Source organism: Hippoglossus stenolepis, chromosome 14 (assembly GCF_022539355.2).
Source record: "Hippoglossus stenolepis isolate QCI-W04-F060 chromosome 14, HSTE1.2, whole genome shotgun sequence".
In the NCBI taxonomy this organism is placed as follows: domain Eukaryota; kingdom Metazoa; phylum Chordata; class Actinopteri; order Pleuronectiformes; family Pleuronectidae; genus Hippoglossus; species Hippoglossus stenolepis.
In genome coordinates this window covers 2,570,762-2,595,603 of record NC_061496.1, presented here as the reverse complement: position 1 = coordinate 2,595,603, position 24,842 = coordinate 2,570,762, and the positions used below count along the sequence as shown (strand labels likewise).

Genomic DNA, 24,842 nt, shown 5'->3' with positions numbered 1-24,842 from the left:
GCCACTTTTTAAAATCTGTGAACTTTTTTGGAAACTTCCTAACTTTTAAAAAGTTATTTACTCTCACTTTTCTGTATTGTCCTATTCAACAACGTAGACTCCCCACAGAAGCCAAACTGCCACACCCACACGCACACGCACACACGCGCACGCACACGCACGCACTCTGCCTCCAGCTGATTTAGGAGGAGAAAGTGGGGAGTGTTTCCTGGCACACACGGAGAGGTGTGGTCTCCAGCCTCCAAAACCGATCCGCCCCCGCCGCTGCTCGCAGTCCGGCGCAGAGGGGCCAAGGCACCGGTGCGCACAGGTGGAGAGAGACGCTCAGGAACCCGTCCTACTGCGCCAGTCTTCCGCCTGCTCACCTCCACAGAGTCGCTGCCACTTCCACCGTCACGATGAGCTTGTACGGGTCCCAGCAGGGCCTCAACATGAACCGCAGGTCCGGCTCCAAGGGCGACCTGGCCGGCGCGGGGAACTACACTTACGCACGGAGCGAGGTGGTGCACGGAGGCGGTAATGGATGCGACCCGTATGGGGACGGATGCAGAACCTTCACCTATTCGAAGAGCACCAAAGGAGGCACCGGGGGCGGCATGACGAGCGCCACCACGGGCCGGATGGGGAGCGTGATGATGAGCGGAGTGGGGAGCGGCATGGGGGGCGGCATGGGAGGCGGCATGATGAGCAGCAATGGAGGCGGCATGATGAGCAATACCATGAGCGGCATGGGGAGCGGCATGGGGAGCGGCATGGGCATGATGAGCGGCACCATGAGCGGAGTGGGGAGCGGCATGGGAGGCGGCATGGGAGGCGGCATGATGAGCGGCATGGGAGGCGGCATGATGAGCGGCATGGGAGGCGGCATGATGAGCGGCACCATGAGCGGAGTGGGGAGCGGCATGGGAGGCGGCATGATGAGCGGAATGAGGTATGAATTCATTTTGGGTGGATTTTCTTTGTGCTTTCTTTTCTTCCACCTGTTGCTCACAAACCGCTGCAGGAGGATTCATGTCAGTCGGAGCAGCTGCTTGATATGAAGTATTTATCATCTGTTGTGTGTCTGTCCTGCAAAACCCCCGAGTCACACAACTACAATTAAGTTTTTTGCATTTGCATCATAAACGTCAGATCCACCAAACCAATGCATGCGGGTGGTTGCAGGGAAGTTAGAAGTTAATATTTAACTTTCTCAACGGAGTAACTTTCACTTGTTCTGATTGTATTCAGATCATTTCCTCCCGTGCATTCATCGTGTGTTTATTGAAGGCGTCGCCTCATCACCTTACCCCAAAATTACACAACTGATTATACAGTGTGTTCATGTTGAGTCATTAAAGCCCTAATGACTTTAATCTGGAGAAGCATCAATCAGCTTGTTCCCTGCGCCGAAGCTTCTGTCGCAGGAGAAGAACAGTGTGATTTACAGCTCACTCTTTGTTCCACAGAGAGAGAGAGAGAGAGAGAGAGAGAGAGAGAGAGAGAGAAGAGAGAAGAGAGAGAGAGAGAGAGAGAGAGAGAGAGAGAGAGAGAGAGAGAGAGAGAGAGAGAGAGAGAGAGAGAGAGAGAGAGAGAGAGAGAGAGAGAGAGAGAGAGAGAGAGAGAGAGAGAGAGAGAGAGAGAGAGAGAGGGAGAGAGAGAGAGAGAGAGAGGGAGAGAGAGAGAGAGAGAGAGAGAGGGAGAGAGAGAGAGAGAGAGAGAGAGAGAGAGAGAGAGAGAGAGAGAGAGAGAGAGAGTTCATCCAGAGTTGTTTGACATTAAAATAAATCGTGTCGCTCCAGACAGAAGAGGAAGCAAATCAGTGTTTGGATCCACTGGACCGATATGAGAACATCCTCATATTGTGATGAGGATGTTTGATGCAGAGGAAATAAGTTGGTGGATGTTTTCACACTTTTTCCATCGCAGTGTTTTTGCATTAAAATCCTTTCATATGCAGTTTCTCACTTTCTATCCATTCTCAAATACTGGAAACCAGAGCCGGCTCATACTGGATCTACCAGCGTTACTGTTTTATTTACCATTTAAAGTGCAAGATGCCATAAATTAACATAAACCAGGGCTCAATGCAGTGAATACGTTTTCAAATGATACTGCAATGTCTAAAAATAAAAGATACGGGAAAAAACTAAACAAAATTGTACTCCCAGACGACTAACAAAGCTTTTGCACACGATTCCTACAATACAACCCAAAGTAAAAGCCCATTTTACCTTTTATAAATGACATATAAACTCCTTATCCTCGTCCAGGGCTCATGTAACCTCAGTATTTTGTGGCAGGATCATGAAATGAAGAAGAAAAATCAGGAAAGTGATGTTTTCAGGCCAATTTAAAAACATTCACAGACAGAAACTGATCCCATTGGTTCGTTTTACGGTGAAAAGGGTGAAAACCACAAGTGATGATTCATGATCTGATGGCGATGACTTTCCTCTGCTGCCCCCTACAGCAGCTCCAGCCACAGTGCCATCCACCAGAGGGCCATGACCCTGCAGGCCCAGTGCCAGGAGAACCTGAAGAACGCCGAATACGCCCTTCAGGCTGTGAGTCCACACTTATTGTTTCCTTTACACGTCAAAGTAAAAGCCCGTGCAGGAGGTTTTTATTTTATAATAAAGGTTAAAAAAGGATCGCAGCTTCTCCTCCGGTGCACGAAGCGTGACCGGGATGTGGAGTGGTTCAGTTAAACTGTAATGTGTGTGCGTGTGTGCGTGTGTGCGTGTGTGCGTGTGTGTGTGTGCGTGTGTGCGTGTGTGCGGTGGTGTGTGTGTGTGTGTTGCAACTTCAATGTGTGCAGAACTCGCTCTGACGCGATAAATCAATCACTGACAGTCGAACTGTGCTCGGGGCCGTTTGGTGCCAAAACCAGATTCAAGAGGGAAATAAACAAAATTCTTTTATAACCAGCCTGGTTTTGGTGACACACACACACACACACACACGCACCACACACACACACGACACACGCACACACACACGAACCTCTTTAGCTTCGTGTGGAGCAACATCGAGTGTGAATTATTTCTATTTCTGCACAAGCGAAAAACTCATGGTTTTATTCTGGGCGTGTGATTTATCGGCCTGTTGACTTGTTCCCTTGGGTTTGACCTCTTCTCACAACTGTGTGACTCTATGTGTGAAATTCTGAAGAGCAGCTCCATCTCGTCCCTTTGACAGACATCATCCAGTTTCATGTCTTTGTCCTGGAGCTTTTTTTTATTTCTTTTGAAAAAGTCGAAGCAAAGATAATTGACCTGACTCTACAAGTAAAAATGTCAACCTTGCGTTTTTTCACTCCTTAAAATTTAATTGCGTGGGAGAAAATAAAACATAAACTGGGAGGCAGGAGTCAGTCTCCTTTTTATCGACTTTAAACTTTACAGCTGATGCTAAGTTTCTTAGTCAGTGTATGAAACTCAAGAATTTTGCTCATTTAAACACAGACGTAAATATTCCAGATGTAATATAAACTGAAAACCAGATGTGCACTTTGCTTTTCTCTCCTCAGCAGTTTATGTGCAACTCTTTTTATTTAGATAAATCAGCATTTATCTATTAACTCCTTTAATCCACAACCTGTGAAGTTTATAAACGTGCACAAAAAGTAAGTGGACCTCTGTGAACCCAGAGCTGCTTAAAGGGGAAACGTTGGTGTGAAAAATGCCCTTTGATTATTGCTACAGACCAATTTCCTCCCAGGGACGAAGACAGAATGTGTCTTTATGATGCAGGTTAACGATTTGTCTCCTCGTGCGGTGTTTTCCGTCGTGCAGGGCGGCGCTCAGGGAGAAGTAGAGCGCTGCATGATGATGGCCCAAGAGTCGATCGAGCAGCTGAAGGTCTGCGCCATGGACCTGAGACAAATGGGACAACCCAACGACAACGTACTGAGGAGGTAAGAAGACTCCTCTCTGTCTGTTCTGATTTCACCGTGTTCACACCCCCCTCTTGTTAAATGTCCCTTCTCACTTCCCGTTGTGTAGCTTGGAGCAGTGTAAGGACCAGCTGAAGGGCATCCACATGGTGATGAGCGGCTCCATGAAAAGGAGACGCAGCGCCAGGGGGAGCTCCGGAGGCTGGGAGGAGCCTGGGAGGAGCGTCACTGATGCTTTCGCCTGGATCGCACAGCAGAAGGTGTGTGAGCACAGACGCACAAACACAAACGCACAAGTACAACGTTACCCAAACCCAGACCTCACAGCTGCTCCTTCAGAAACAGAAATAAAGACCTCCTCCCTCACATCCCACGATTAGTTAGTTCACTAAAAGGAACTTTAGTGAAATGAAGCTTAAAGTAACAGCACTTTGAACAAAGTTTAGTATTTTTACTTACAGGTTTCAGGTGCTGCTATGTTCTCAAATGTTGAAGTTATTCCAGATCCAGGTCACGTGTCAGTGTCTCAGTTCTAATGATGCGTAATGAATCATTGGCTAATGGGATAATGATAATATTCATAACAGTTAAGCCGATATCTCGACTTTAATGTTGATTACCACGGCAACAGTAGAAGTTATGTACATTTCCTGATGTTTTTACGAAGTTTAAATTGGTCTCGTTTTCTTGTGGCATTCGAGTCTGAAACATAAACTCAAATTCAAACTGCCGACAAACTGTGAGAAGTGAAAACATGATGTGAATGTGGTTCGTACCACTCGCTCCGACGGACACATGTCAAGTGGAGGCGGGTTGTTCATTCCCCAAATCTTCAGTTTCAGTGTCACGTTACGACACAGATCAAGAGTTCCGACGTGGAGGATTCCTCCTCAGACTCTGGATTCAAGCTGAGCCTGATATTAACAACAATACATTTGTTACGCTTTGACAGTTAAGCAGATAAACATCAGGAGAAGAGTTGAATTTAGACTTGTTTAGTCTTGATGCTCTAAACCTGTTTTTCTGTGGCTCCTTGTGGTGCAAACAGAAGAATTCATGATGTGACGTGTTTCTCTGGCTCCACCTGCTGGTGGAGCTACGCACACATCAGACTAATTCATGGAAAACTGAAACGAGTAAAGAACTGAAACTTGAGCGTTGATGAGCTGTGAATCTGTTTTTCTGCTGCTCTCATTTATAATTTTTTTGTGTGCGTGTGTTGTGTTTCAGCGTCTGATTGAAACGTCTCCTTGGGGCGACGACCATGCCGCCATCGAGCAGCAGATCACCAACCACCAGAGGTTTCACAAAACCATCCAGAAGAGCGTGGAGGTGGACCGAGCCCGAGACGACCTGGTGGGTTCAGGCTGCTCAACGCTGACCACACACACCTCAGACCCCCTGAACTGAGGGAAAACCAGGGATTTGTTGCTGTTATAAGCAGAAGAGCCAATAATCGATTTTTATTTTCTATTAGAGAACAAACTAAAGACAGCACGTGACATTTTAAATTAGTCAATAATGATGTAAGAGATGTTTTCATCATGATTCTGGATCAAAATGTGCAAAAACACAATCATAGGATGCAAGTGTGCAGCAGTTTTTATGATATAAGGTTTAGTTTAAATGCCTTAATATTTCAATATGGTTTGTAAATTTAAGGGAAATATATGCCAACCCTTAAATTGTACTCTTCTTCTTTTTAGATTTAAGGTGTTATGAGGACAAATTAAGGGATTTCTGGGCCTAATTTAGATTGAATCATTTGTTACATATTTTTTGGATAAATTAAAGAATAACTGATCTTTTTGTTTCACGGTGCCTCGGCTTGTTCTGTATTTATCTCACTACATCGATGCTGTTCTCCTCCCACAGATGTCCAAAGGAGATAAAGGGAATCTTCACGCTCTGGAGCAGGAGTGGGACAGTCTCCAGGTGAATGGAGCTAAATACCCCCTCGTGCGTATATCTAGATAAACTGTCATCTCTGATATTAAAACTCTCGCTCTCTCCTCCAGCAAATCTCGTATGGTCGGACGCAGCAGCTGCAGGATCTGCAGCAGATCATCCAGGATATCTCCAAAGAGATCATGTGGGTGAACGACAGGGAGGAGGAGGAGCTGGTGTTTGACTGGGGAGACAAGAACATCGACCAGTACATCCCAGAGAAGCAGGAGAGCTACTCGGTGAGTAACAACAGTCCATGTTCCACTTTCAATCTTTCGTTCAAGTCGATTAACGTTCTCGGGAATCCTCCGAGCCCTAAATGACACTAAGGCCTTTTTATGAGGTTAATCTGAATCTCATATGGGAGCAATCATGTGGTGGATTAGGTTTTGGCAGCTGCAGTCGTCGGACGCCACAGAGCGTCCCCTCTCCAGCTGTGTCCCCAGCTGTGTCTGAATTTTCTCTTACATAACAGAAACTGATGAGCGCCCTGGAGGAGAAAGAGAAGCACCTGAACAAACTGAAGACCAAAGTGGACGGGCTCCTGAAGAACAACCACCCGGCCTCAGACAAGATCGAGGTGCGGACACATCAGTGGACAAGTCGAACCACAGTGTTTACGTTCATTTAGAGGTGTGCAGGTGGGAGCCTTGGTTTTAACATATAAACTGGTTTTTGTGTGTGTTTTCCAGGCGTACAAAGACACACTGCAGACTCAGTGGAGTTGGCTCCTTCAGATTACTAAATGCATCGACACTCATCTGAAGGAAAATGCAGCTTACAGCCAGGTAAGAGGAGTAAATACACACATAACCACATCGACTAGATGTACAAATATATGGAAAAACGTACAAATATGAATATGAATGAGGGGGCTCTGCTCTGCTCTTAAAACCTTATGATCTAATCTTATTGTAGTCCTTAGATTGTGAGTCAGTATATTTCCTCCTCAAGGTCCAGTAACACTTTGAAGAGACGGACGTCTTTTAGAATGATGTCGCATGGTATTACTCCCATAACCCAGATATCCTCAAGAATCTTGTAACATAAAACATTTATTAATGAGTTTATTTCATTCATTGCTCCCAAACAAAACAATTTAAATGCAAACAACAAAAGAATGATCTTATATAATTTGCCCCTTTTTCACAAGACATTGTTAAAACACTGTCCCAGAATTGTACAAGACCAGAGAGGGATTTGCTGCGCAGCCTTCGTTTATGTGAGGTGGAATAAAAAAGTGGATTCAATTGTTCCAATCTGAATTTGTAATACTCCCCAGTCTGTTTAGTTGTTGTGGGACTCGAGCTGAACATTGTGTGTTTTCTCCACAGTTCTTCCGAGAGGCCAACGAGACGTACAGCGGCCTGCAGAAGGAGCATGAGAGCGTTCGTAAGAAGTTCGCCTGTGACAAGAAGACGTCCCTGGAGAACCTGCAGGAGCTCCTCACGGGCCTGGAGGTGAGGGCCACACATCAGCTGGACTCTCTGAGCAGCAGCGAGCAGACTAACTAAACTCCTCTCGCTCCATGTGTCAACACATCTCCGGCCGAGTTATTAAGCGATTTTACATAATTGTTTATTTTCTATTGTGTTTTTATTCTGCACGACAACAGAATGATGCTGGAAAAGTATAGATTTTGGAGTTATGTTTATATAGAATATAAGTTCAAAGTCTCACTAAGAATATCTTACTGTGGTGAATGTTTTTATGCCTCTGTGCCGGTGACACCTAGTGGCTGGAGGCGTTACGTTTTCGGGTTGTCCATCCATCTGTCCCATTCTTTTATAAAATTATTCCCAACTGTACTTCTGTTTTCTTCCGTTCAGTAAGCTACAGTTTGTCCTTATTGTTGACCTGCAAACTAACTTGTTTTTTTAAACCTGTCTCCAGAGGGAGAAGGAAAGGATTATGGAAAACAAGAGGCAGGTTCAACATCTGGTCAGCAAGTCGAGGAGCATCGTGAGACTGCATCCCAGAAACCCAGAGGACAAGAGCAGCAGCGGCGTCATCGTCAAGGCTCTGTGCGACTTCAAACAAGACCAGGTTCGTTTCACAGGCACAAACTGGACATTTGAAACCTCTAGTTATGGTCTCGCCTTGAATGTAGAGCCTCTAGATCCTCAAACGTATGAGATGCTGGTCGTGTGCAGCCGGATGAACTTCTGTGTGTTTCCTCATTACTGCAGAAGGTGATCCTGAAGGGCAATGAGGCCATCCTGAAGGACAACAGTCAGCGCAGCAAGTGGGACGTCACTGGCCCAGGAGGACTGGACATGTTGGTGCCGTCTGTGTGTCTGATCATTCCACCGCCCAATCCACTGAGCATCAGCCTGGCCAGAAAGTACGTAACACGGACAAAAGAATCCATGCATGAAAAGAAAAACCGTGAGCAAAGGTTTTTAATTGAATCTGTATGTCTGAAGGAACGAGCAGTACTACGAGGCCATCCTGTCCATCTGGAATCAGCTGTACATCAACGTGAAGAGTCTCATCGCCTGGCAGTACTGTCTCATTGACATCAGACGCATCAGCTCCCTCGACGTGACGCTCGTAAGTGACGAATAACGTCTCTGGAACCACTCTCTGTTTTCTCACGGGACAATTCTGCTTCACACGACACTCTAGTCTCACCTCTGTGAGACGTAGAAGTAAAAAAACGGCTCCAGTGCCAGATTCAAAACCAAATAAAACCAAATCCAGACAACACCATGACGGTCTGTGGAAACCTCCAGGCTTAAGCTCAAGCTGTTTCACAAAAACAGACCTTTTTATTATATCGTTTTAATTGAAGTGGTTTTCTTATGATTCTCTTATGTTCTAACTTCTGACATCTTAATGTGTGTCCATCTCCAGATGTCCAAGATGCGTCCTGACGAGTATCGCCAAATCATCAAGAGTCTGGAGACTAAGTACGAGGAGTTCAAGCGAAGCTGCAAGGGCTCGCAGATGTTTGCCGAAGAGGACAGGAAGGAAATGGAGAACCACTTCAGCGGAGCCCAGAGCCGCTACGACCAGCTGGTGGTGCAGCTGCCTACTTACAGTCAGTATCACAACATGTGTACTACACACAAATCAAATGCTTTTAAATGTGAGGTTCAGCAACTGGTGGAGCTGCTGCAGAAGATTGGAACTGCCCAATTCTGCGAAAATCCTTAAATATGAAAGATTTTTTATTTGGACCTGCACCAAATCGCACACGCATAAATATCAGTCCCCTGAACATGTCAGATTTATCTGATCTGGATTCACACCAACATTTCATGAGCTCCTCTCTGACCCATATCACAACCAAGTCCTGTGGAAATCTTAAACACACGTTTCTGACATCAGACAATCTTTGTCACTTTTCAAAACCAATAATCCACACAAGGTCTAATCTTTCAGTCTCTGCACGACCACTTTTGTCACTTTGAATATTCAGGTGCGAAACCAGTTCTGTAGTTGTACTATAATGTCTTTATTTGGCTCGCCTTGGAGTGAGGCCATCTGGAACAGCTGAAAACACTTTTGTCTTTCAGCCTTATCGCTTCTTTAGCTGTTTTCCTCCAACATTTCCTGAAACATATCTTGTGTCTACCTCAGTTGTTCGTCAGGGACAAGGAGGCGTGCAGCAAGCATCCGCGCAGCAAGTAGCCGCGCAGCAAGCAGCCGCGCAACAAGCAGCCGCGCAACAAGCAGCCGCGCAACAAGCAGCCGCGCAACAAGCAGCCGAGTACGAGCGACAACAGCAGCTGCTTCTACTACAGCAGCAGGAACAAGCTGCGGCCGAAGCGGAGGATCGGAGGCTGGAGGAAGAGTCCAGGAGGTTAGAAGAAGAACGACGGAGAGCGGAGCTGAAGAAACAGTCTGAGAGAAAAGCGGAAGCGAAGAAAGAACACGTGATCAAGAAGGATGTAGTGAAAGTGACCAGGTCGGAGGCGGGGAAGAGGAAGGTGGGGTCGTCCTCCTCATCCTCCTCATCCTCCTCATCCTCCCGCAGCTTATCAGAGCTGCATACGCTCAGACTGAGGCTGGAGGCCGCTGAGGGATCGCTGAGTCGCCACGTTCACATCTGCCTCGGAGACGATGGGGAGCACGACTGTGGCCTCAGGATCTCACAGTTGGAGGTAGATGCACAAACTCAGAAATGCAAGACAACCTTGGAGCATTAAAACACGTCTTACACCAAACGTTCCTCATATTCGTCGCAGTAACTGTATTTGTGTGTTTTTCTTTTAGGGGGTGCAACGCGACATAGACTCGATGCTTGAGGAGTATTTACGTCTGAAGGAGCACATCCTGAAAGAGCTGGAGGGCATGAGTGATTCCGATAAAGCCCAGTTCCTCCGCAGCGAGATAAGCATCTTCAACCAGAGACTGGGGAGCCTGGAGAGCAGCTCTTCATCCTATCTACAGAGGTACTGGACAGAAACAACCTCATACTGGGTTCAGGAAGTCTCAGATTAATCAGATCAAGATCAAGGGCTGAGTCTAAATTACATTCTTCAAACATTAGAACTCCTTCACAAAAGATTCCTTCACATTCACGTCAGAACATTTGCAAACTGAAACACACACACACACACACACACACACACACACACACACACACACACACACACACACTGACGATCGGACATTTCCATGTAAGGTTGAATGATTTCCTCTGGTTTAAAGGTTGTAGCAGCAGGGTCGTAATATCTCACATTTCATTGCAATATATTAGAGAAACAGTTTGAGTTTTTGTAAAAGTCCGATATTTCGGCTGTTTGGAAATTTGGAACAGGTTTCAAACTGATTTAAGAGATCTGTGGTGAGCCTGGTTTACAGTGGAGTTGAATATGTAGAGTGTGGTATCATCAGAATAAAAATACACACAACAGTGCTGGGAAATATTTCTGTGTTTCTAAAAGCAGGGGACCCAGTTGTAATCCTTGTGGAACACCTTTAATATTTCAGTTGCTGCGCTGGAAGCCATAAGTGGAAAGATATGAGTTCAACCAGCTGTAAACGGACAGATTGATCGAAAGCTACATATCTGACAAAGTGTAACCAACAGTATTGGAAGCAGACCGATGAGAATATGATCTAAATGTAGACGCACTTCAACTTAAGAGCTTAAATCTTGTCTTTCCGAGCAGATTTCAATAAAGTTAAATAAGCACAATAGACGTTGAAAATGTTGGCGAGTGAAAAATATGTATTGTTTATTAAATTACCACCTAAGATGCCACCTCTCATTTATCTCCTCATCTTCATCAGGCTGCGGGCTCTAAGGGACATGCTGGAGAGTGTGGCACGAGCTGAGGACATAGTGAAAGTTCATGAAGCGCGACTGACGGAGAAAGAGACCACTTCTCTGACGCAGAGCGAAGTGGAGGATTACTCATCGACCCTGAAGGTATGTTACAAATGTTATGACAAAAAAGAATGTTCATTAATCTGCAAAAAGATATTTAAAAATGCAAAGAATCACTTGTGAAAGCTGTTGTAGTCATTTCTGCTTCACGCTCGCCCAGCTGCAGCAGGAACAGAATACCGGAGCATATCTGATTCAATTAGAGAAGCTGCCTCGGAGCTCTGTCCTGTTCTTGTGTTTAGCGTCAGCGTCTCGTTCCTTTGCTGACGAGTCTCCTGTGCTGTTAATGTGCAGAGTATTAAAGCCGAGTTGGATCAGAAGCAGGATGTTCTGACCTCCATGGAGGCGGAGCTATCCAAGGCGAGCCACTGGAACGGACAGGTGGGCGGCCCCCTCCAGAGGTGCGACCTGATGCTGTCTAAATACTCCGAGCAAGTGGGACTGCTGTCCGACCGCTGGAGACGAATCCAGGGACAGCTCGACACCAGGTATCACAATCTTTTAGAATGAAGAAGTGTTGTGTGTGTTTCCCAAATTAATATGGTTATGGAAGTTTCCCTTGGGAAGTAATGATGAATTTATTCTCTTTTTAACTCAGACTCCAGGATCTGCATCTGTATCTGCCTCAGCTGCAACACTACAAGGAAAGCAGCTCCTCCTTCAGTGACTGGATCGATGTCACTCGGAAGAAGCAGGAGGCCCTGCAGGCCACCAAGATCGAAAGCGTCGAAACACTGAAAGAGCACATCGACAACCAGAAGGTTTCTGCTCAGTCCTTCATCACCATTGATTAACTGGCTGGTTTATGGTCTAAAGTCATGTTTAACTCTTTGTATTGTTGCTTTTCAAGGGGCTGAACTCAGAAATCAGAGCCCGGAGGGAGACATTAGACAGCGTGCTGAAGGACAACGAGGCCTGTGTGAACTCTGTCAAGGTAAAGAAGCTTAGAAAAATTATAAATTATTATGATTTAATTTAAATTTGTGCTTTTAAAACACCAGAGATATTGTGTTTTGGGGTTTTCCGTCTCTCTCTGTACGTCTGTAAGTTCTTCTTATTGACTGGTCATAACTCAAGAGCTCTTCAAATTCTAACTAAATATCTTTTATTAAAATCTTCATTAACATTTAAATGAATATATTTTGTAAATCTGGACGGACGTGGATTCAAGCTGCATTTCAATTGGTCGGCGGAGGCCTACGACCACTCGAGGCGTTGATCCTACTGTGACTCTGTTTCTCTCCAGGACTATGAAGCATATCTCGCCTCTTACACATCTGGTTTGGAGACTTTGCTCAACATCCCGATCAAGAGGACGATGCTGAGGTCCCCATCGATGGATCTCAATCAGGAGGTAACTTCTCCCACATTATGTGACCCACCAGGTTTATGTACAGTATATATACTTATGTATTTGATCTGTGTTCCAGGCCACGCAGCTGCAGACCCGTTACATGGAGCTGTTTACGCTGTCTGGTGACTACTCCAGGTTCCTGGGAGAGTTGCTCAAAAACAAGGAGGAGCTCAAGGTACTGTTCTTTGAATATTTGTGCTTGATTTATATCTTTAAATACAGTTTTTGTTTGTATTTTATCTTCTTCTTTATGTTAATTTAATATAAGTCAAGTTATATTTTAAATAAACTTAATACACACTAAATAGTTTTGTTGACAATTTAGAAGATAAATCTTTTAAATAATTCTAAAGCCATACTAATAACCATTCTTATTGATGGGAAATTCAGCACACTTCATTGTTTTATGTTTTAGTCCATAAACCTGGATTTGGTTCAGTTCACATCTTCCCTGTTTCCAGAACCAAACAGCAGACTGGCCCAGTAAGAAAGTAGCTGGTGAACATTTGTGAAAGAGCCAGATGTCTTTCCTTTGACGTTGGAGACCAAAGAAGAGATAAACGTTGACTGAAAACTGGACTTGACTCCAGCTGAATGTATCTTTGATCCAGATCTGGTCCATGTATTCATCTTTGTTTTGTCTTGCTTCCAGATCCGTGACACCAGGATCGACGTGTTAGAGGAAAAGCTCCGCCTGCTGAACGACGATATCCTAGACGGCAACTCCAAGAACAAATCCCTGGAAGACAGTGTCGCCCGCTACCAGCTGGATCTGTCCAATTCCCAGAACCAGCTGCTGTCGATGGAGGAGGTGAAGCGGAACACGGCCATGCAGTGCAACGCCACCAAGGACAGCCTGGATAGCACTCAGGGCCAGTTGGCAGACCTCAACGATCAGGTGTCACGACTCAACTACTTGCTCGAGGAAGAAAAGAGAAAGAGGAAGCTGGCAGAGGAGCGCTACACCCAGCAGCAGGAGGAGTTTGACTTGGTGCTGAGGAAGAGGCAGAAGGAGCTGGAGACGATCAGCTGGTCCAAGGTGGATGTGGAGAAGAGCGTGGTCACTAAGGATCACGAGATTGAGCAGCTGAGGAGGCAGCTGGCTGATGAAGCAGCGAGGATTAAGGAGCTACAGAAGGAGATATCAAAGGTAAGGAGCCAATGCAGTGCCGAGGTCAATAACTTAAAGCTGAGCTACGAATCCCACATCCAAGTAAGTCGCACAGACATTCAGAGACTGTCGGCGCAGAGGGAGGAGGACACGACTGAGCTCCAGCTGCAGTACAACAGGATGGAGGCAGACAGGAGGAATCTGGAGGAGGAGCTCAGGAGGATCAGAATGTCCATCAGCCAGGCCGAGGAACAGAAAAACAGGGCTGAGGAGGAAGCTCGCAGTCAGCGAGTTGTCATCACAGAGGAAGGGCGGAGGAGGAGAGAGCTGGAAAGTCAGGTGGAGGCGCTGATGATGCAGATAAACCAGGAGAACAGCCAGTACAGAGAGGAGCTGGCTGAGGTGATGAACGCCCTGCAGGAGAAGAGCGAGCAGCTGGACTACGTCACTCATAGTCTGGAGGAGGAGACCCGCAGGAGGAAAACCACCGAGGAAGGGCAGGGTGTGCTTGAAGAGAGTCTTGCCCAGATGCAGGGGAAGCTGACGAGCTCATCCATAGCTGTGACGCAGCTGAGGGAGTGCGAGGTGGAGCTTGAGACGATACGTTTGGAGCTGGAGAAGGAGAGAAGGGAGCGAAGCAGAGTTGAACAAAACATGAGCAGGTTACAGGGACGCATCAAGGACCTTCAGACCGTGAGAGATGGACTGGAGAGCCAGGTGGAGAATCTGAGGACGGCTAACCAAGAAGAAGTGGCGACAAGAATGCAGGTTGAAACAGAGCTGGAAAAGACCACACTGGCATTGACAGAGTACACAAGCACCATCACTGCTCTGCGCCAGAGCCAAGAACAAGCCAGCACATCCGGAAAAAGAGGGGAAGAGGAGCGACTTAGGTTGCAGGAAGAGATGGAGAGAAGCCTGAGGCAAAGCAAGACCTCTGCAGAGCATGTGACCAAGCTGAGCGCTGAGCTGAAGGCTCTGCAGCAGCAGCTACTCCAGGAGCAGGCCCGAGTCAAAGAGGCAAACCTTAGGAACGAAGGTCTTTACAGAACCATAGAGGAGAAGAGTAAAGCGCTGAATGAGAACTCTGCTGAGCTTCTGAGACGAAAAGAATCGACAGAAACCCAGACCAAAGAGAGGCTGAGGCTGGAGGAGGAGCTGCGAGGGGCAAGACACGATAAAGAGGAAGTCTTGAAATCCAAAAAGGGAAGTGACAATGAGCTCTCCTCTCAGATAACTGCCCTGGACCTACAGCTGAAGGCCAGCGAGCGCAGCAACATAGAATACCGTAACCTGGTCTCAGAGCTCTCCTCTGAGAGCGAGAAACTCAAGCTGGAGGCTGAGAGAATACAAAAGCAGGTCACTGAGGTACATGGACGTTCGGCACTTAGTCCTCGTCTTTCCAAATCAGAGTGGAACAGTCAAGTAGCTCTCGCTGTCTGTAGCCAAAATTTTGCATGCATGGTAGAACACCTGTAGATCCACGGGAGATGCCTCCCGTCTGGTATCTCTGATTCAAACACATACGTCTGAATGTGTTTGAATGAACTTGCATGTCAATCACTTGCATGCAGACATCATCTGTGCCTCTCTGCCTGCTGAGCTCCCCAAACCGCGGAGTCTGCATGCTTTTTTGCCATTTCTTCCTTCTCCAGATTGACCAACCTCATCAGGGGAATCACTGCCGCCAGTCCTCTGGTCTTATACAGTTTTGATTTGACTGGTCTTACTGGAAACATTTTGCAAATTTGTGAAAACAGCACAAGTGTACATTTAAAAATATCCAAAATTATTTCTTATTATTACTTTATTATTATTACGTCTATTGTCTTTATTTGTGCTGCTTTTCAAATTTACAGAATGTCCACAATAACTGTTTAAATCTGAAGTCGTAGTTAAAATATTGAATTTGTTTGTTGCTGTAGCTGCTTTAAATATTGTAGTGTCAATATAGTGTTTGGATCTGCAGGATTGGGAAGGTTTCACAGATTAATATATTTAATATATATATATATTTATTTTTCACCTTCATTAGTATCTTGAAAAAAAATATTGCTGTAATACTATTGACAATGTTCTTTACTTCCCAGTCTTGACAGGTTTTGTTTTCATGTTTTTCTAGATAGTGAGCAGTTTGCATGTAACACTGTCCCATCTTGGGGTTTGTCTGTTTTTTCAGGTTTTAAATGAACACAAATGAAAAATCAGTTACAGTCATAACAGGAAATTCAATCAGGCAATGTTCTATTTGTTCTTTATTTGAGACAAACCACAATGTTGGACATATTTCAGTATTATGCTGCTAGAAAACATACAAGTATGTGTGCTGGCCTCATTTAGCCGCCTCCCGCATCATTGATTATATGACTGTGTGCTGTTTTGTAAAATGCAAAACAAAGTTACACTTCTTGAAGTGTTTCTGAGTTGAGTAACCTTGTGTCTCACTGGTTTTCCTCTGCTTTATTCCCCTCTGCAGACAGCCGCCTTGATGCAGTCCACTCAGTCAAAGTACAGTGAGATTGTAAATGAGAGAGATGATCTGCTGCTGAAATTCCAATTGTCCGACAAGGACAAAGATCGCTCCCGAACGCTGGAGGATGAACTCAGTCGCATCAAACTGTCCCTAGATTCTGAGCATCGTAATAAACAACATCTACAGGATGAGAACGAGAGGGTTAAGAAGGATTTAAGTTACTGGAAGGAGCAGTATGATAGCAAGCATAGCCTGATTAGGCAATATGACACAGACAAGGACCGTATGGAGAGGGAAAGGAACTCTCAGAAAAGTGAGATCGAGAGGCTGATGCGAGAACTCAGGGATCTTGAAGATGCGTATAAAGGTAAACTGTCAGCCATGCAGAAAGAACTGCGAGATGGGGCCATCGTCAGAGAAACCATGGTGACTGAACTGAAAAAAGCCCCCCCAACCTTGGATGCTTCCAATGTGGTTTTTGATGGAGTCCGCAAGACAGTCACAGCAAGTCAGCTTCTCGACTGTGGTGTATTAGACAAACCAACATTTAACCAGCTGGTGAAGGGACATAAGACCGTCCCCGAAGTGTCCGCCGACAAGAAAGTCAGTCTAAAAGGAACAGGGCCAATTGCTGGAGTAGTTGTTGAAGGTCCAAAGGGTCCAGACTCCGTGGGTGGACTCCTCTACAAAATGACTTTCACAGAGGCCAAGGCAGAGAATCTCCTGCCACCAGATAGTGTTGACCTGCTTCTGGATGCTCAGGCTGCCACAGGCCACATCATTGACCCAAGAACAAATCAGAAGCTGACAGTTGACGAGGCATGCGATCAAGGCGTAGTTGATGAAGAGGACAGACATAGGTTGTTAGCAGCAGAAGCTGCAGCTGTAGGGTATAGCAGTCCTGGCACAAGCAAACCCCTTTCTGCATTTCAGGCCATGAAGAAAGGACTGATTGACAAGAACACATCACTACGTCTGCTGCAAGCCCAGGAGTCTGTGGGAGGCATTCTAGATCCCATACTTAGTGTGTTCCTTCCCAAAGACACAGCCATTGAGCGTGATTTAATTGATGATGACATATATCGTGCATTGAATAAGAGGCCTGCTCTCTACCTGGACCCAGACAGTGAGGAGGGTGCAACTTATATGGCCATGAAGAAGAGATGTAAGGTAGAACTGCACACTGGCCTCCTGCTCCTTCCTGTCTCAGATAAGGCAGACCTCTCCCGACTTGTCTTCGATGGTGTTCGGAAACCTGTCACAGCCGCACAGCTGCTTGATTGTGGTGTACTAGACAAGCCAACGTTTAAAGATCTCGAAAAGGGCAAGAAAACTGTCCCAGATGTGTCTGCAGACAAAAATGTCAGTCTGAAGGGGACTGGACCCATTGCTGGGGTTGTAGTTGGGAACCAAGGCAAGATGTCATTATCAGAAGCTAAGAAACAAATGCTTCTGCCTACCGATTGTGCAGATTTACTCCTGGAGGCCCAGGCTGCCACAGGCCACATCATTGACCCTATGAACAACCAGAAGCTGACAGTCGAGGAGGCATGCACCAGAGGGGTGGTGGATATTAAGGATCGAGACAAATTATTGGCAGCAGAAGCCGCTGCTGTGGGATACAAGGATTCCAGCGGGGCCAAGCCTGTCTCTGTGTTTGAGGCCATGAAGAAGGGACTAATTGATAGCGATACTGGGCTACGCCTCCTGCAGGCCCAGGAGTCAGTGGGAGGAATCCTAGATCCCAATTTCAGTGTGTTTCTACCTAAAGACACAGCTATCAAGCGCAAGCTTTTAGATGAAAACCTTCGTAAAGCTCTAAACAAGAATCCTGCTTGTTACCTTGATCCAGAAACTGAGCAGGATGTCAGCTATGGGGCATTGAAGAAAAGATGTAAGACAGAACCACACACAGGTCTGCTGCTTTTGCCAATCACTGAGAAACTAGATCCTTCGAAACTCATCTTTGAAGGTGTACGTAAGCCAGTCTCAGCCCAGCAGTTGCTTGATTGTGGAGTCCTGGACAAACCAACATTCAACAAGCTAATAAAGGGGGAGAAAACGGTCCCAGAGGTGTCTAAGGATAAAAAGGTCTCCCTAAAAGGAATAGGATCAATTGCTGGTGTGGCAGCAGGACCTTTAGGGAAAATGTCTTTATCCGAGGCCAAGAAACAGATGCTCATGCCCGCAGATAGTGCAGATATGCTACTGGATGCTCAGGCTGCCACAGGCCACATCATTGACCCCACAACCAATCAGAAGCTCACAGTGGAGGAAGCATGTGCCAAGGGAGTGGTGGACAACAGGGATCGAGACAGACTGTTGGCAGCAGAAGCTGCTGCTGTGGGCTACCGGGATCCGAGCACAGCTAAGCCTCTCTCAGTGTCTGATGCAGTGAAGAAGGGATTAATTGACAAAAAGATCAGCTACGACTCCTTCAGGCCCAGGAGTCTGCAGGGGAATTCTAGATCCCAACCTCAGTGTGTTCCTCCAAAGAAACAGCTATTAAGCGCAAATTTTGGATGAAGATCTCTGTTACGAGCTAAACCAGAGTCCTAAGTATTATATCGATCCTGACACTGAGCTTGATGCCAGCTATCAGGAATTAAAGAAAAAATCCAAAACAGAGTCTCACACAGGGCTGGTTCTTCTGCCAATCACTGAGCGGAAGGACCCTTCCCAACTGATGTTTGAAGGGGTCCGCAAGCCAGTCTCAGCCCAGCAGTTGTTTGAATGTGGAGTCCTGGACAAACCAACATTCAACAAGCTAATAAAGGGGGAGAAAACGGTCCCAGAGGTGTCTAGGGATAAAAAGGTCTTCCTAAAAGGAACAGGATCAATTGCTGGTGTGGCAGCAGGACCTTTAGGGAAAATGTCTTTATCAGAGGCCAAGAAACAGATGCTCATGCCCGCAGATAGTGCAGATATGCTACTGGATGCTCAGGCTGCCACAGGCCACATCATTGACCCCACAACCAATCAGAAGCTCACAGTGGAGGAAGCATGTGCCAAGGGAGTGGTGGACAACAGGGATCGAGACAGACTGTTGGCAGCAGAAGCTGCTGCTGTGGGCTACCGGGATCCGAGCACAGCTAAGCCTCTCTCAGTGTCTGATGCAGTGAAGAAGGGACTAATTGACAAAAAGACTGGGCTACGACTCCTTCAGGCCCAGGAGTCTGCAGGGGGAATTCTAGATCCCAACCTCAGTGTGTTCCTCCCTAAAGAAACAGCTATTAAGCGCAAACTTTTGGATGAAGATCTCTGTTACGAGCTAAACCAGAGTCCTAAGTATTATATTGATCCTGACACTGAGCTTGATGCCAGCTATCAGGCATTAAAGAAAAAATCCAAAACAGATTCTCACACAGGGCTGGTTCTTCTGCCAATCACTGAGCGGAGGGACCCTTCCCGACTGATGTTTGAAGGGGTCCGCAAGCCAGTCTCAGCCCAGCAGTTGTTTGAATGTGGAGTCCTGGACAAACCAACTTTTAACCAGCTAGTGAAAGGGGAGAAAACTGTCCCAGAGGTGTCTGTGGAAAAGGTGGTCTACCTGAAGGGGACTGGACCAATTGCTGGAGTGACCGCAGGGGGTCAAGGAAAAATGTCATTGTCAGAGGCGAAAAGACAAAAGATTCTGCCTGATGAATGTGCAGATTTGCTGTTGGAAGCTCAGGCCGCCACAGGCCACATCTTTGACCCTAAAACTGATCACAAGCTGACAGTAGAGGATGCTTGTGCTAAAGGAGTGATAGACATGAGAGATCGAGACATATTATTGGCAGCAGAGGCGGCTGCTGTGGGATACAAGGATCCGAGCTCTGCCAAGCCTCTTTCAGTGTTTGAGGCCGTGAAGAAGGGACTAATTGACAAGAAGACTGGAGTACGACTCCTTCAGGCCCAGGAGTCAGTTGGAGGAATTCTAGATCCCAATCTAAGTGTGTTCCTGCCGAAAGACACAGCTATCAAGCGCAACCTTTTGGATCAAAATCTCAGTCAAGTTCTAAAACAGAGTCCTGCTTGTTACCTTGACCCAGAAACTGGGAATGATGTCAGCTATGGGACTCTGAAGGAAAGATGCAAGACAGAGCCTCGCACAGGCCTACAACTCTTGCCAGTCACTGAAACTTGTGACCCCTCTAAATTACTCTTTGATGGCGTCCGTAAGACAGTCACAGCACAGCAGTTGCTTGAATGTGGCGTGCTGGATAAAAAGACATTCCAACAACTAATAAAAGGGGAGAAAACTGTCCCAGAGGTGTCTGTTGATAAGAAAGTCTTTCTGAAGGGGACCGGGTCGATTGCTGGTGTTGCAGCTGGACCTTTAGGGAAAATGTCCTTTACAGAGGCAAAGAAAAAGAATATTATGCCCTCTAACATTGCTGACATGCTACTTGTTGCCCAGGCAGCTACAGGCCACATCCTTGACCCAAGAACTAATCAGAAACTGTCAGTAAAAGAAGCGTGTGCCAGAGGAGTACTGGATAAAGAGGATGAATCAAAGCTGTTTGCAGCTGAGGCTGCCGCCATAGGTTACAAGGACCCGAACAGTACCAAGCTCCTATCAGCAGGCCAGGCCATGAGGATGGGATTGATTGACAAGGACACAGCTCTACGTATACTTCAGGCTCAACAGTCTGTAGGGGGTATTTTGGACCCTACCCTCAGTATATTCCTACCCAAAGACATTGCTATGAAACGGGATCTCATAGATGAAGACTTATACCGGGCCCTGAATCAATCTCCTGAGTGCTATCTGGATCCAGAAACCCAAAAAGCAACTACCTATGTATCTCTGAAGAAAAAATGTAAAGCTGATCCAAGCTCAGGTCTTTTGATGCTCCCTGAATCTTTGAAACCATTAACTGTGCATGGGCTCAGGGGCGAGGTGTCAGTCATGGATCTGGTAGATGCAGATCTGCTGAAACAGTGTGATGTGGACCAACTAAACAAGGGCAAATTGACAAGCCAGGACATCGAAGACCGCCTGCGCATCTACCTGAGGGGCTCCAACTGCATAGCAGGAATTTATGATGAGGCCAGTGATAAAGTGATTCCCTTTTATCAGGCCATGAAAGATGGACTGTTGCGACGTGGGACCACTCTGGAGCTGCTTGAGGCCCAGGCTGCCTCAGGTTTCGTCATTGATCCAATCAACAACCTGTATTTGACTGTTAATGAAGCCTATGATAAAAAACTCTTTGGGCCAGAGTTCAAGGAGAAGCTGCTGTCAGCAGAGAGAGCTGTGACTGGTTACAAAATGCCTGGTACAGAAGATATCCTCTCCCTCCTTCAGGCCATAGAGAAAGGTATAATGGAGAGAGGTCACGGCATCCGTCTACTAGAGGCCCAGATCGCCAGTGGTGGTATCATTGATCCTGCACACGGTCATCGTATTGACGTGGATGTGGCCTATAAGAAAGGTTACTTTGATGAAAAAATGAACAAGATCCTGACTGATGAGGATGATGACACCAAGGGTTTCTTTGACCCTAACACAGAGGAGAACCTCACCTATCTGAGTCTTAAGAAACGCTGTATCACAGATAAGAAGACTGGCCTCAGCCTCCTGCCTATCGTGGACAAGAGGACGTCGAGTCTGAAGAACACTCTGAGAAAGAGGAGAGTGGTAATTGTGGATCCAGAAACTAATAAAGAAATGACCATACGTGAAGCTTACGACAAGGGGTATATTGACTATGAGACCTTCCAAGAGCTCTCCGAGCAGGAGTGTGAGTGGGAGGAGGTCACCATCACTGCTCCAGATGGTTCTGTGCGCCTTGTCCTCAATGACAGGAAGACTGGAAGACAATATGACATCACTGAGCTGATTGAAAAGCGAGTGATTGACCAGTCAGTTCTAGATCGGTACCGCTCACACAGCATCACGCTCACAGAATTTGCAGACATCCTCTCAGAAAAGACCAAACAAGGATCGTCAGCCTCAGCTACATCTTCATCATTCACTTCAAGAGGATCAGCAGCTTCAGGTTCAACGTCAGTGACATCATCATCAGCTTCAAGAACATTAACATCAGGTTCATCGTCAGTGAAATCATCATCAGCTTCAAGAACAGCAGGATCAGGTTCATCGTCAGTGAAATCCTCATCAACTTCAAGAACAATAACATCAGGTTCACCGTCAATGACATCATCATCAGCTTCAAAAACAGCAGCATCGGGTTCACAGTCAATGACATCATCTTCAGCTTTAAGAACAGCAGGATCAGGTTCATCGTCAATGACATCATCATCAGCTTCAAGAACAGAAGCATCAGGTCCATTGTCTGTGACGTCATCCTCATCATCGGTGGGAATGAGACCCTCATCACCTACTCTAGCCAAGATGACCACAACAAGAACCACAACTGTCACTGAGCGAAGCTGCAGCAGTGCTGATCTGGAATCACCTGACTCCTCCAAGCATTTATCCAGCGTGTCCATCACTCTGGCCTCTCCTGTTGAGGCAGTGGGTGAACAGGAACCCGTGGGTGCCATCTTTGACACAGACACACTGGAGAAGATAACCATCGTGGAGGCTGTAAATCGCGGCCTGCTGGATTCGATCACTGCCCAGAGACTGCTGGAAGCTCAAGCCTGCACTGGAGGAGTCGTGAATCCCACAAATGGCCGTAGGCTTAGCATCCAAGAGGCCTCCAGGATGGGCATAATAGATGACAAAATGGCAACTAGGCTAAAGGCTGCACAGAAAGCCTATATTGGCTATGATGATGTAAAAATCAAGAGGAAGATGTCTGCTGCCGAGGCCATGAAGGAGAGTTGGCTACCATATGAGGCAGGACAGAGGTTCCTGGAGTACCAGTTTGTAACAGGGGGGCTTTATGACCCAGAAGAGGACTGCAGAAGATCCTTGGAAGAAGCTTTGAAAATGGGCTGGCTGGATGGGAGATCAGCCCAGAAGCTCCAGGACATCAGACACCACACAAAGAATCTGACCTGCCCCAAGAGCAAACTGAAGATCTCTTACATAGAGGCTCTGGATAACTGCATGGTGGAGGATAGCACTGGCGTGAAGATGCTCCAGGCATCATCTGTGTCTTCAAGAGGGATCAGCAGTCCATACAACTCCTCTAATCCAGGGTCCACCACCGGCTCCAGGAGCGGCTCCCGCAGGGGCAGCGTGGACCTGGGCTCCTCCACCTCCTCACTGACGACTACCTACAGTCACACAAGCTACTCCAACTTCTAAATCCAGAAAGGAAAAGATCCTGTACATGCATGCTCTCTTCTTACAAATGAGTATTTTTAATGTGGGAAAAAACAACTGGGTTACAGAGAGAATTGTGTGTTGTACTTTTTGCATAGTTTTAGATGTTAGATTGGTGTTGCTAAGCTTTTAAAGATGATAGTTCCAACGATCACGTGAATGAACTAAATTCTGAAAACGGACTAAAGTATTAATACAAGTCATCTTAAGGTAATTGGATTTGAAATTAATGTTATGTTATTATAAATGTTGGTGCCCCAAAAATAGGCTTAGAAAGAATGGCCAAACTCTTGCATACACATATTTCAAATATATTTTCATAGAATATAACTGCTTTTTAAGCCTCGCATTGGTAACATACATTAAGGGTGGTAACATGTTTACATGTGTTTGATATTAAAATATCCTGTTTTGTGTGAGGAGGGATTCACGGTCGGGTTTTCATATATTTGCTTAACTACTACATTTTTTTTTATTGAATCAGTTATTGGTCTCCTGCGATTTAGAGCTTCCAGTTTTGTAACTATCTCTCAGTATCTTACAATAAAATTTAACCTTATAGATTCTCGTGGATTCTGTTTTTGTTCATGGTCAGTTTCATGCAGAGTTCAAATATAATATTCCTCAGATTAAGTAGCTACTGTAAGAGCCCACAGCTTTAAGCACATCTTAATTCTCTGTAATCATATAGAAGAATACTGTTGGATAAATATGTTTTCATCTTTTAATTGCACCTTCGAGGATATTTAACATTCAACATCATGTTTTGTTCACTAGTTTTTAAGTTTCTTTTGAGAATTGACTTTAGAAATGTTATATGTTTGCCTTTTACTTTTTCTCAGACCAAATCTGATATTGACAGTGTAACCATAAAAAGAGACTTGCAGACAAATGCAGAAAAAGAATATATATGTATGTACTTTAGTTATTTTAAAGTGTTATCTGAAAGGTTTCATGTGTGTTAATTGGACCTGTAGTGTAGCACTAAGATAACAGCCACTCTTTCTGGGTGTGAATAGAGAAAACTAACCACAACCAATTTAATATATAATATAACAAGAGAAAATATACATTGAAAACAATCAAGACCAAGACTTGCTAAGAACAAGTGTGATCATGTGCTTCTACTTGTATGCGAGCAAAACAACAGTATACGTTTATTATTATAATCAGCTGAGCAGCATCCTCAACAAAATACACCAACTATCCCACAAAAACTCAAAAGGCTATAAAGATGTGTGGATATCGATAACAAATGTGAAGAAAACAACTAAATCCTTGTTTTATAAATGTCGATACACTTTTTAAAATTAAATTAGAAACCAAAGATGTGAAAATATTATATCATAGAAATAGAAAGCGGAACGTCAATCTATCAATTCTATCGAGGAAACGTACATAAAGAGCAATTTAATAAAGAATAATTCTCAACAGAATCAGAATTTATTGCCAACATCTTATTAAAGACATAATAGTTTATTGTTATTTATCAGTTTAATCGTCGATATTTTAGT

The 24,842-nt window shown here is 45.5% G+C and overlaps 1 protein-coding gene across 1 annotated transcript; it reads left to right on the top strand.

Moving 5' to 3' along the window:
- Window positions 1–261: 261 nt before the first annotated feature.
- On the top strand, window positions 262–23,889 carry wu:fi04e12 (desmoplakin). The gene is given in 26 exon segments (XM_035175889.2): window positions 262–931; window positions 2,453–2,546; window positions 3,777–3,898; window positions 3,987–4,137; window positions 5,108–5,233; window positions 5,753–5,812; window positions 5,896–6,063; window positions 6,300–6,404; window positions 6,517–6,612; window positions 7,159–7,284; window positions 7,718–7,870; window positions 8,014–8,168; window positions 8,251–8,377; window positions 8,681–8,867; window positions 9,410–9,933; window positions 10,046–10,224; window positions 11,069–11,207; window positions 11,460–11,653; window positions 11,764–11,926; window positions 12,016–12,099; window positions 12,412–12,519; window positions 12,596–12,694; window positions 13,172–13,669; window positions 16,107–18,525; window positions 18,528–18,557; window positions 18,560–23,889. Coding segments are annotated over 26 exon segments (11,391 nt in total). The 5' UTR covers window positions 262–398; the 3' UTR covers window positions 23,311–23,889.
- The last annotated feature ends 953 nt before the right edge of the window (window positions 23,890–24,842 follow it).